At 42.3% G+C, this 12,157-nt stretch overlaps 1 protein-coding gene across 1 annotated transcript; it reads left to right on the forward strand.

Moving 5' to 3' along the window:
- Positions 1 to 655: 655 nt before the first annotated feature.
- Positions 656 to 9,095, forward strand: exo1 (exonuclease 1; the record flags this gene model as incomplete). Its single annotated transcript, XM_079568417.1, has 6 exons — positions 656 to 701; positions 3,561 to 3,870; positions 5,393 to 5,516; positions 7,521 to 7,658; positions 8,574 to 8,786; positions 8,862 to 9,095. The coding sequence occupies 6 exons, from the start codon at positions 656 to 658 to the stop codon at positions 9,093 to 9,095; spliced, it is 1,065 nt and encodes a 354-aa protein (XP_079424543.1).
- Between the last annotated feature and the right edge of the window lie 3,062 nt (positions 9,096 to 12,157).

A 12,157-nucleotide genomic window follows, 5' to 3' on the forward strand; every position in this document is an offset into this window, starting at 1 on the left:
CCCATACCATTCAAAGACGGACATTATCTGTGCAGGTGGACAATGGTTTTTCGAGGTTACCCGTTAGCTTGTTATAATCGACTACAGCTCATTGTTGATGAAAAGTCTGCAATAAACCACAAATGTGTAAAGCCAGGCTCATTGTGTGATCATCGTAAAGGCTGCTTCGAGTAGTTGCTGCTTTATTGACGTTATTTGTGCATAATATGCTGCCTGTTTTCAATGAATGTTGTGAAGGTGAAGGTTGTTAGCTTGTCGTGGCTAATAGTGCCTTAGCTCCGGGAGAAAACCACTCGGCTACGACTCACTGTAGATGAAATGTGAGCAATAAACTACACAATCAACAAGCCAGGCTCCGTGTGTGATCGTCATAAAGGCTGCTTCAAGCAGTTGCCTGTTTTAGTGACGTTTTCAATGCATAATATGCTGCTTGTATTCAGTGAATTTTCCCGTTAGCTTATCGCGGCTAGCTTGTTAGCTCCGGGAGAAAGCCACTCGGCTACGACTCACTGTAGATCAGGCGTCTCAGACATGCGGCCCGCGGGCCAAATGCGGCCCGCGAGGTAATTTTTTGCGGCCCGCGAGATAATTGCTTATTTATATTATATGCGGCCCGCCGGTAAATCACATTAAACACGTTAGAACTACATTTCCCATGAGGCACCGCGCGGTAGCGCCAACGCTGCTGCGGACGCGAGAATGTAAACATCAGACAGGGAAAGGGAGATGCGCTGCTGTCCCTGAATGCATCTCCCGCGCTGCATCGCACCAAAACAACAGCGCGTGGTTCCAGCAGCTACACCATGGATAAGTTAAGGCTTATTTACAACCTTAGACACGTAAAACAAGCGGCGGTGGGCGCGGGGCAGGTGAAGACAGGCGCCTGTTTTTGTGGATTATAAAGTTTTTCCAACTGGAGCTGAGGACTGACCAGACGAGTGAGAATCATGGATAAAGAGGTTTAAGAGCAGCAAGTTCTACGACGGATCCTCAGAAGATCGAGTGCACAGTGAGTGTAGTGTTTTTATGTTTATTCTGTGGAGTAAAGTCAGCCCAAATTGTGCGGCTGTTGCACTGATTTATCTGACATGAAGCGTGTGCGTTTGTTGATGCGTTTGCCCGTGTTACACGTTGACAGGAGTGGGGTTGAACTGGTGTGACTGTCCCATAGACTGAAAAAACTATTGCTATTCTTCAGTTTATGGACAAGCCCGACGCTGAGCTGGTGTATTTACTTTTTGTTTATCCCGATTTGGCAAGAGCCCAACGAGTCAGGGGCGCACGGCGGAGCGAGACGTCTCTGCTCCGCCTCCAACCCGGTGTGCGCGGCAGGCGATCCTGTCCACATTCGCCCAATTCTTGGCAGATTTTTTGACAGAACGCGACAATTCCCAATAACCCGCAACAGCTCGCAGCAGCGCGCCACCGCACGAAGCAGTGCGGGACGCATATTCGTGACCGTGCGTAATAATTCGTGCCATTAATCGTAACACGCAGCAACAGTTCGTGGCGGTGCGTGGAACCTCTACCAATTCCACTCACATTCGTGATCCTGGGCCACGAATGTGGATTCGTGGCATTCGTAACGCATCGTGCCCATGTGTAAACCCAGCATTAGGACATTGCAAAGCGAACACATTGCATTGCATAGTGTTTAAAAGTGTCACAACAGTAAAGTGAGGAGCCTTTTCTCTCCATCTCTCTCTCAGAGCTACATTATCATGTCAATGAATTTAATCTTTATTAAGGACACATGTGGGAACACATGATCCATAGTTACATTAAAAATAGAGAATATGGAAATGTATTAAAATACTGCAAATAATGACAGCAACATTGACAGTAAAAAATATAAGCCCCATCAGTTCTCTAACTGTGGGTCAGAAAAAGGCCTGAGGTCAGTGACAGTGAGGTGAATCTCCCTGAGCTGATCTCAGACACACCAGAGTCTGGAAAAGTGTCCAAGTTCACACATTCATCGATGTATTTATTATATGACAGGGTGAAAATTAACACAAAGCAAAACAAGTTTCAAGCTGATGCTTTTTGCTGGTGCTCATGATCAGCTCCAGTCCCTGGTTGGGCTTTTCTACATTAAATTAAAATGACATTTGTACATTTTGCATTTCTTTAACAGGCTCACAGAGAAACTGGACCTGACTCCTGAAAGATCATTCACTGATGCCCAGAGCCAAAATGGGATTAATTACAAACAACGAATTGTCTAAGTCTGTAATTTCAAATGTAGAAGCTCAGCAAATGTTTGGCTGATTGGAAACCTCTGGAAGCTTAAAAATGTGCAGATAGGTAATGTACAGTCTATTTGAAGTTATATTATAGCAAACAATAAAAAGTTGCTAAATCATAATTGACTTAATATAAAAGGCTTCGTCAGTTGCGGCCCCCGACCAACACTGGGTTCGCATTTTTGGCCCCCAGTCCAAATGAGTTTGAGACCCCTGACTGTAGATGAAATGTGAGCAATAAACTACAAAATCAACAAGCCAGGCTCCGTGTGTGATCATCATAAAGGCTGCTTCAAGCAGTTGCCTGTTTTAGTGACGTTTTCAATGCATAATATGCTGCTTGTATTCAGTGAATTTTCCCGTTAGCTTGTCGCGGCTAGCTTGTTAGCTCCGGGAGAAAGCCACTCGGCTATGACCCATTGTAGATGAAATGTGAGCAATAAACTTCCAAATCAACAAGCCAGGCTCCGTGTGTGATCATTGTTAAACGGTTCTTTATGTGTGTGGTGGTTTTATTGACTTTATGTGTGCATATTTCTCGTTTTCACGTGATGACTCGAGGTTTAGCTTAGCATTAGCTTTCTCCGGAGGCTCTGTGCATCATCAAGGCCCAGCGCAGAACCAGACACTGAAATAAGCGTTCTTGTCACCGGTTTTAATCCTGGGTGTTTCGGTAACAGAAACACTGATGTGTGTCTTTGTAAAAGTCTGCTGTGGCTCCGGTTCACAACACATGAAGCTAATCCTTCATGATGACTCTGTTTACATCTTAGGGCTAGACACTGCGGGGAGGGGGTTCTGCTGAGGAGCAGTGGTTGGTTACTCGGCTGGTGACGAAAGGTTGGAGGCGTATCCTGGAGGTCGGAGGCGTTTCCTGAAGGAATCAGGCGTTTTATCCCTAAAATGGCCGCCATCAGAGTTTCTACAGATTACTCGAAAATACGTGAATGTGCCAAGGCAACACTTCAGGCATGGTTTTAATGAGGGAATGACTTAATAACATGATGTAAAGCTTGAAAAAGTCGATTTTGCATAATACCCCCCCTTTAAGGGGTTAATGTCCCTGTTTTTCCCATGGTCTGACCCGGGTGGGGGTCACGATCCTAATTACCTGTTATAATGGGGGTCGCGGCTCTAAAATGTTGAGAACCACTGCTCTAGATGACAAATATTTTAGTGTAGGTATAAAAAAGTATAATAAAAGTACCCACTGCCTCACTGACAGAAGGCTATGTTCTTGTTTGTTGAAATGACAGCTGTTAGAATCTTTAGGCCTGATTTCCTGAATGTGACTCCTCTCGTGTTCATTTCCAGACGGCGTTCCTCTGAGTCCCGAGCTGAAGATGGGGATCTCCGGTCTGCTGCAGTTCCTCAAAGACGCCTCGGAGCCGGTGAACGTGAAGAAGTACCGAGGGCAGGCCGTGGCCGTGGACACGTACTGCTGGCTCCACAAGGGGGCGTTCTCCTGCGCAGACAAACTGGCCAAAGGAGAGCCCACCGACCAGTACGTGTGGTACTGCATGAAGTTCGTGGACATGCTGCTGAACTTCGGCGTCAAACCCATCCTGGTTTTCGACGGGAGGAACCTGCCGTCGAAGAGAGAAGTGGAGAAGTCACGGCGAGAGTAAGAAAACGCATTCGACTTGGCGTGTTCAGGGTCGAGCTCCCTCAGATGGAGACTGTAGGGCAGGGGTCGTTTGCAGGTTTACTTAGTGGAGCTGATTTTCTTTATTGTAAAAGGACCAAGGGCCGAACCTGACAGTTTTATCCAAAAGTAAAGCACCATTTTCTACAATAGCCAGTGCTGAGCATCATTTATGACCTCATTTGGTGTTTCCTGTTTGGAAAGTTTGAAGTCGATGACAGAGTTTCTCACATTTTTACAGTACTTAACCCCCTGCCTTAAACAAGCACATCTTCTCCAGTTCAGCTTTACCTAAATCTAAAAGCTTCTCAACTGGATCTTACAGCCTATAGGTGTAACGCCTCATTTAACCTCTTAACTCCCACCTGAACGGATCCCATTTTCTCCAGTTTGGCTTTACCCGAATCAAAAAGCACCAAAACAGCCACAAAAAAATGAGAATAAAACTAGGATGTAAACGCGACAAACGTGACAAAAATTCAACAAAAAATCAACAAAAAATGACAAAAATTCAACAAAAAAATGACAAAAAATGACATAAATTCAACAAAAAAAAGACAAAAATTCAACAAAAAATGACAAAAATTCAACAAAAAATCAACAAAAAAATGACATAAATTCAACAAAAAATGACAAAAATTCAACAAAAAAATGACAAAAAATGACATAAATTCAACAAAAAAAAGACAAAAAATCAACAAAAAATGACAAAAATTCAACAAAAAATCAACAAAAAAATGACATAAATTAAACAAAAAATGACAAAAATTCAACAAAAAAATGACAAAAAATGACATAAATTCAACAAAAAAAAGACAAAAATTCAACAAAAAATGACATAAATTCAACAAAAAATGACAAAAATTCAACAAAAAAATTACAAAAAACGAACAAAAATGTGACAAATTCAACAAAAAGTGACAAAAATTAAAAAAAAAATGACAAAAATAAAGAAATAAAAATGACAAAAATTCAACAAAAATGTGACAAAAAATCAACAAAAAAATGACAAAAAATCAACAAAAATTCAACAAAAAAATGACAAAAATTCAACAAAAAGTGACGAAAATTCAACAAAAAGTGACGAAAATTCAACAAAAAAATGACAAAAATTCAACAAAAAGTGACAAATTCAGCAAAAAGTGACAAATTCAACAAAAAGTGACGAAAATTCAACAAAAAATGTCACAAAAATTCAACAAAAAAGAAAAAAAAAAAAGACAAAAAAACATACAGAAGGTGACACAACACAGCAACAACGTGAGGAAAAAGATCAGTTTTGTGGGTCTTAGCTTTCAAAGGAGGTGTTACACAGGCCTATATAACAGCCAAAGAGGACAGAATGCATTTGGTTGAGGCGGGTGGTAAGAGGTTCAGATTAAACTCTAAAACGATTAATCAAAATCATCTCGAGGGCCAGAGGTTCTGTTCTGTAGGGATTCTGTGATTTCCGGTCATTGCATCTCCCATTACGACATGTTTTGTGCTGATTTGTGTCCAGGCGTCGCCAGGCGAACCTGCAGAAGGGAAAGCAGCTGCTCCGAGACGGGAAAGTGTCTGAGGCGCGAGAATGTTTCAACCGCTGCGTCAACATCACTCCGGCCATGGCCCACAACCTCATCAAGGTCTGGACCAAGCTAACGACCAACCACGTTCAATGTGTTTGAGTGGAGCCTGTAAAGCAGGGGGGGGCAGGTTCGCTCGGTGGAGGACGATTCTCTTCATTGTAAAAAGACCAGGGGCCGGACCTAAACGATAGTCTGATATTAGGAAAAAAGTTTAGGTTCTACTGGTGTCTAAATGTAGTTAGGGGGGGGAAACTGTTTTGATGTTGTTGGTCAAGGGACAGCATTAAAGGAATAGGCCAGCGTTTTTACACACTGAGATATGTTCTTACCTGAGCTGTGACGAGTTCTTTAGGACCTGTCTGATCTTCAGTCACGTAAACACAGCGCAGACGGCGTTAGCATTTAGCCTCTCCCTCTCTCCTCTATAGCTCCAAAACAGGTCAAGATAGAAGCTACCAAGCTCTTCCACGTTTTCCCTATTTAAATATGGTTACGTGAAGTGTTACACTACAAAGTATAATTACACACAATTAAACAATGTGGATTTTCTAAGCGGATAAAAGGGGGGACTATATTGTAAGGCGTAATAATACCAGGAGTAGTTTGGCATCCGCGCAGTAAAGTGAAGATTACTGCGCGGATTTCGAACTACTGTTAAACTACTGTGTAAAACACTTCATTTTCTTGAATCTAATTCTTAAAATTACAGTTATTTCGGTTCTTGTGACTCGGTATGAGTTTAAAATAAAGCTATTTTAATATAACATGGGGTCAATGTCCTATAACTTAATGGCTTTTAAAGTGGCCCTCAGCTGAAATAAGGTCGGTGACCCCTGCTTTAAAGGAAGTGACTTGGTTGTTTTCCCCAATTTTTTCATTACAATATTTTCTATATTTCCCCAATTTATTCCGTATTTTTTTTTGCCCCATTTCTTCACACAGTTTTTCCTTATTTTGAGCCACATTTTCCCCCAAATTATTCCCAGTTTTTCTCCATTTCTTGCCATTGGAGATGAACCCGACATTGTAAATTTGCAAATCTTCCAAACATTGTTTCGTTTTCTGTTTCGAAATGACAGATATTTTTGTATCGGAAAAAGGATCATTCAGGTTCTGTTTGAAGATTTGATAAAGAACTGACTGTATTTCACACATTTTTAGAGTGTTCACCAGTGTTAATTTTGACAACATATTTTAATTTAGTTTTAGTCTTAGTCTTTTGACAAAAATGTTATTTGATTCTAGTCTAGTTTTAGTCGACTAAAATTGCAAGTGAATTTAGTGGACTTTGCATTGATAATATTGATTATAATCATATTTAATGTTGTTCCTCTGCTTCATGTTTCTGCTCCACATGAACAAAGCTCAGAGCTGATCCTTTAGCAGTGATTGTAAATGATCTGAGGCTCTTTCAGACGCTCAATAGACGTTTGGATGATTTTAGTCTCTCCTTTTCATTTTTATTTAGTCTTATTTTAGTCGACTAAAATATCTGGACATTTTAGCCACAGTTTTAGTCTCATGAGAAACTTTTAATTTAGTTTTAGTCCAGTTTTAGTCACAAAAATATCACTTTGACTAAAATTAAGACTAAATATTTTAGTCGATGAAATTAACAGTGGTATTTACAGGCATTTGATCTCTCATTTGTGTCATAATATCATCAAATCAAATCCTAAAAAACATCCTGAGGGCCACAGGTTCTTAGCAGAAGGGCCGGATGTTGCCTCCCCCTGCTGTAAAGTGTGGAGTCTGATGGAGCGACTAAAGTGCAGATGTCGTTAAAGTCTAGTCTCTTTGTCTGCACATGCCCACAAAGGAAATGACCGGAGGCGTCTCCAGGAGGTGGGGGCGTTCCTAGGAGGACTCGGGCAAACCTATCCCTAAAATGGCCGCCATCAGAGTTTTTACAGATTACTCAGAAATACGTGAATGTGCCAAGGCAACACTTCAGCCATGTTTTTAATGAGGGACTGACATAGATGTTTTCCTGCAGCGTCTCGCCTTGATTGTGTTTGTAGTTTTACCTTTGTCTTGCCTCTCGTCTGTGTCGTCCTGCAGACGGCGAGGGCTCGTGGCGTGGACTGTGTGGTGGCTCCGTACGAGGCGGACGCTCAGCTGGCGTTCCTCAGCAAAAGCGGTTTGGCCGAAGCCGTGATCACAGAGGACTCGGACCTGCTCGCCTTCGGCTGCAAAAAGGTTCAGTGTCGCTGTTTAAAACCTCTTAACTCCCGCCTGAACCGAGAGCATTTTCTCCAGTTCAGCTTTAGCCAAATCCTGTAGGCCAGTGTAACACCTCAAGCTAAGATCTACAACGCTCATCTAAATGGATCTTTTTCCTCACGTCATCAGATTTTTTTCCATCCTTTTTTTGGGGGGGGGGTTCAACTCATTTTTTTCAACTCACTTTGTCAATTTTTTTGTTTTGTTTTTTGGTAATTTTTTTGTCTTTTTTTGCCATTTTTTTGTAAAATGTTTTGGTCATTTTTGGTCCCTTTTTTTTTTCATTTTTTTTTCATTTTTTGTGTGTCTTTTTTGGTGCATTTTTGGTTACATTTTTTTTTGTCTTTTGTCATTTTTTCGTCTTTTTTTGGTCAATTTTTTGTCTTTTTTGTCCTTTTTTCGTCACTTTCGTCACATTTTTTGTCTTTTTTTTTGTCTTTTTTGTCACATTTTTCTGTCACATTTTTTTGTCACATTTTTTTGTCACAATTTTTCATTTTTTTTCGTCACTTTTTGGTCTTTTTTTGTAAATTTTTTGTATTTTTTTGGTCATTTTTCGTCACTTTTTTGTCGCATTTTTTGTCTTTTTTGTAAATTTTTTGTCACATTTTTTGTCACAATTTTTCATTTTTTTTTCGTCACTTTTTTGTCTTTTTTTGTAATTTTTTTGGCTTTTTTGTATTTTTTTTTGTATTTTTTTTGGGTCATTTTTCGTCACATTTTCATCATTGTTTTCGTCTCAGTTCTGTCGCTATTTTCACCCCATTTTTCCAGAAGCTTTTGGACTGGGGTAAAGCCAAACTGGAGAAAATGTGCTCGGTTCAGGTGGGAGTTAAGGGGGTTAACAGAGTCTAACTGCTCTTCCCGAGACTAACGCCTGTCCTCCTGCAGGTGATTCTGAAGATGGACAAACAGGGGAACGGCCTGGAGATCGATCAGAAGAACCTGGGCCGAGTGAAGTCTTTGGGAAACGTCTTCACAGAGGAGAAGTTCAGACACATGTGCATCCTGTCGGGCTGCGACTACCTGCCCTCGCTCCACGGCATCGGCCTCGGGAAGGCCTGCAAACTCCTGCGACTCGCCAAGGACCCCGACATCCTCAAGGTCCGACCCAGCGCTTTGTAGCATCTCATCTGGAGCGGCTTTTTGTGTTACATACATGTGTCCCTGTACCTGCAGGTGATCCGGAAGATGGGCCAGTACCTGAAGATGGACCTGGTGGTGCCGGACTCGTACCTGGAGGGATTCGTCCGAGCCAATAACACGTTTCTGTATCAGCTGGTGTTCGACCCGCGCTGCCGCCGAGTGCTTCCCCTGAACCCGTATTCGGAGAGCGTCCACCCCGAGGACCTGAGCTACGCCGGGCAGTATCCTTCCTTAGAGAACAACTCCCACAAAGGTCAGGGTTTGTGAACGGATACACGATTGTAAAGAGAGAGTTTAACGTCAGAGTAACTAAACTAAGACTGAGCTAAGACTGAGCTAAGACTGAGCTAAGACTGAGCTAAGACTGAGCTAAGACTGAGCTAAGACTGAGCTAAGACTGAGCTAAGACTGAGCTAAGACTGAGCTAAGGCTGAGCTAAGGCTGAGCTAAGGCTGGGCTAAGGCTGGGCAAAGGCTGGGCAAAGGCTGGGCAAAGGCTGGGCAAAGACTGGGCAAAGACTGGGCAAAGACTGGGCAAAGACTGGGCTAAGACTGGGCTAAGACTGGGCTAAGACTGGGCTAAGACTGGGCTAAGACTGGGCTAAGACTGGGCTAAGACTGGGCTAAGACTGGGCTAAGACTGGCCTAAGACTGGCCTAAGACTGGCCTAAGACTGGCCTAAGACTGGCCTAAGACTGGCCTAAGACTGGCCTAAGACTGGCCTAAGACTGGCCTAAGACTGGCCTAAGACTGGCCTAAGACTGGCCTAAGACTGGCCTAAGACTGGCCTAAGACTGGCCTAAGACTGGCCTAAGACTGGCCTAAGACTGGCCTAAGACTGGCCTAAGACTGGCCTAAGACTGGCCTAAGACTGGCCTAAGACTGGCCTAAGACTGGCCTAAGACTGGCCTAAGACTGGCCTAAGACTGGCCTAAGACTGGCCTAAGACTGGCCTAAGACTGGCCTAAGACTGGCCTAAGACTGGCCTCAGACTGGCCTCAGACTGGCCTCAGACTGGCCTCAGACTGGCCTCAGACTGGCCTCAGACTGGCCTCAGACTGGCCTCAGACTGGCCTCAGACTGGCCTCAGACTGGCCTCAGACTGGCCTCAGACTGGCCTCAGACTGGCCTCAGACTGGCCTCAGACTGGCCTAAGACTGGCCTAAGACTGGCCTAAGACTGGCCTAAGACTGGCCTAAGACTGGCCTAAGACTGGCCTAAGACTGGCCTAAGACTGGCCTAAGATGTTTAAGCCTTGACCGCGGGACAGGCACCTCGGGGATGAGAAGGGTTTGCAGATGGCGCTGGGAAACCTGGACCTCAACACTCTGGAGGCGATCGACGACTTCAGCCCCGACGCTCCTCAAACTCAGGTACAACATCGTTCACTAACATCATTCAGTTCACACAGGCCCTGATGTGATGATACTAATCATTCATCTCACACAGACCCTGATGTGATGATACTAATCATTCATCTCACACAGACCCTGATGTGATGATACAAATGTAAATAAATGACCTCCGTCGTCTCTGCAGCCGCTGAAGCCGCGCAGTCGCAGCTGGAGCGACTCTCCCTCCTCCCTCCGCTGCACCGGCTCCAGTATCTGGAGCAGAAGCCGCTCCACAGCGCCCCCTACAGCCACCTCCCCTCCTCCCTCTCCCCCCGCAGAGCCCCGAGCCTCCACCAGGGGGCAGCACAGCGTGGTGAGCGTGGCTCCTCTGCGGCTGCAGGTCAAACGGCCCAGACCAGGTGAGGACTAAAAACACTTGGTTTACTCACGTTATGTAATAAGGATTAAATATAGAATCATTAGTAGAAATAGGGGAATAAGGAGGTGCAAATTTACAAATATAAAGCATTAAATCAGATTCAAACCAATAAAATCTACAGTTTCAGATTATATTAAAGTGATAGTCTGGAAGTTTAAATGTTTTACACATTGTACATAATATTATATTTTTATCACCTGGTCTTGTTTGCGCCCGTTTTCAATGTTCAATGTGGAGAAACGTTAGCATTTTAGCTAACTGTTAGCATTAGCCGTTGAATCAGCTGGAACGCTCTGAGGGAGTAAGTCTTTTCCAGTTCCCAGCTGCCTGGAACGCACCATAAGGAACGGTGGGAGATATTGACAAAAATGAACATCTTGATATTTATTTTCAATATCTCGATATCGATATTCAGACAATTTTTTTGCAAATGTGGTCAAACAAAGCAGGTCCAGTTGGTCTTTTTACTCGCAGCATCTGACCCATTATTGTATAGAATTACTAGTAAGATATGAGACGTTATTGATTTAAACATGAACCTGTTACTGCACTTAATATTTACTGAGGCTTTATGGGCAGTGTTTAATAAAAATGTTTTAGTTTGTACTAAAGAAGTTAAAAGTTCTGAATCTGTTCTGGTGGATTTTCTTTTGGACTCCTCATTATTCAAGTTTTCTAATGACGTAATCCCGAAGCTCGCCACTGGAGGGCGCCACCGACATTTAAGAAACACTTTAACTTCCAATTTCAGTTTTCCGAGTATCTTTTCCTTTTCTTGCAGCTGTTTTTATTAACCCCTTAACTCCCACCTGAACCGAGCACATTTTCTCCAGTTTGGCTTTACCCCAATCCAAAAGCTTCTGGAAAAAAGGTGTGAAAAAGCAACAAAACTGAGACGAAAACAATGATGGAAATGTGACAAGAAAGTGAGAAAACATTGACAAAAAAGTGACGAAAAATGGATGAAAAAATGGAAAAAATGTCACAAGAAATTGACAAAAAAGTGGACGAAAAAATGACAAAAATGTGACAAATTGTGACAAAAAAAAATCTAAAAAATTGATGAAAAAATTACAAAAATGTGACAAAAAATATACAAAAAATGTGATTAAAATTTGACAAAAAAATTAAAATAATTTGACAAAAAAAATGACAAAAATAGTGACAAAAATGTGAGAAAAAATGACCTAAAACTGACAAAAATGTGACAAAAAATTACAAAAATGTGATAAAAATACATAAATTTACTTTAATTAAGAGATTAAATCTAAGGTTTGAGTAGATTTGTTCTGGTCTCGGATGAGATATAACCTCTAGTAGTCGTTATTCTCTTAATTCAGATAATTTTGTGTCATTTCAAGTGAAAACCAATTATTTGTCTGATTTTAAGTGGGTTTTATTCTTGTTCCTTTGGCGCTACAGCATTTGTGTGTCGTATTAGTTCAAACCAACTCAAATTCAACATAGAAGACCTTCAATTCAAGCCATTTTAAGTCATTTATCTCATTTAAGATTTGGGCTAATAATCAGCGTCTTCGGCCCTCGGTTTTATTTACA

The sequence above is a fragment of the Gobius niger genome (genome assembly GCF_951799975.1).
Source record: "Gobius niger genome assembly, chromosome: 12".
In the NCBI taxonomy this organism is placed as follows: domain Eukaryota; kingdom Metazoa; phylum Chordata; class Actinopteri; order Gobiiformes; family Gobiidae; genus Gobius; species Gobius niger.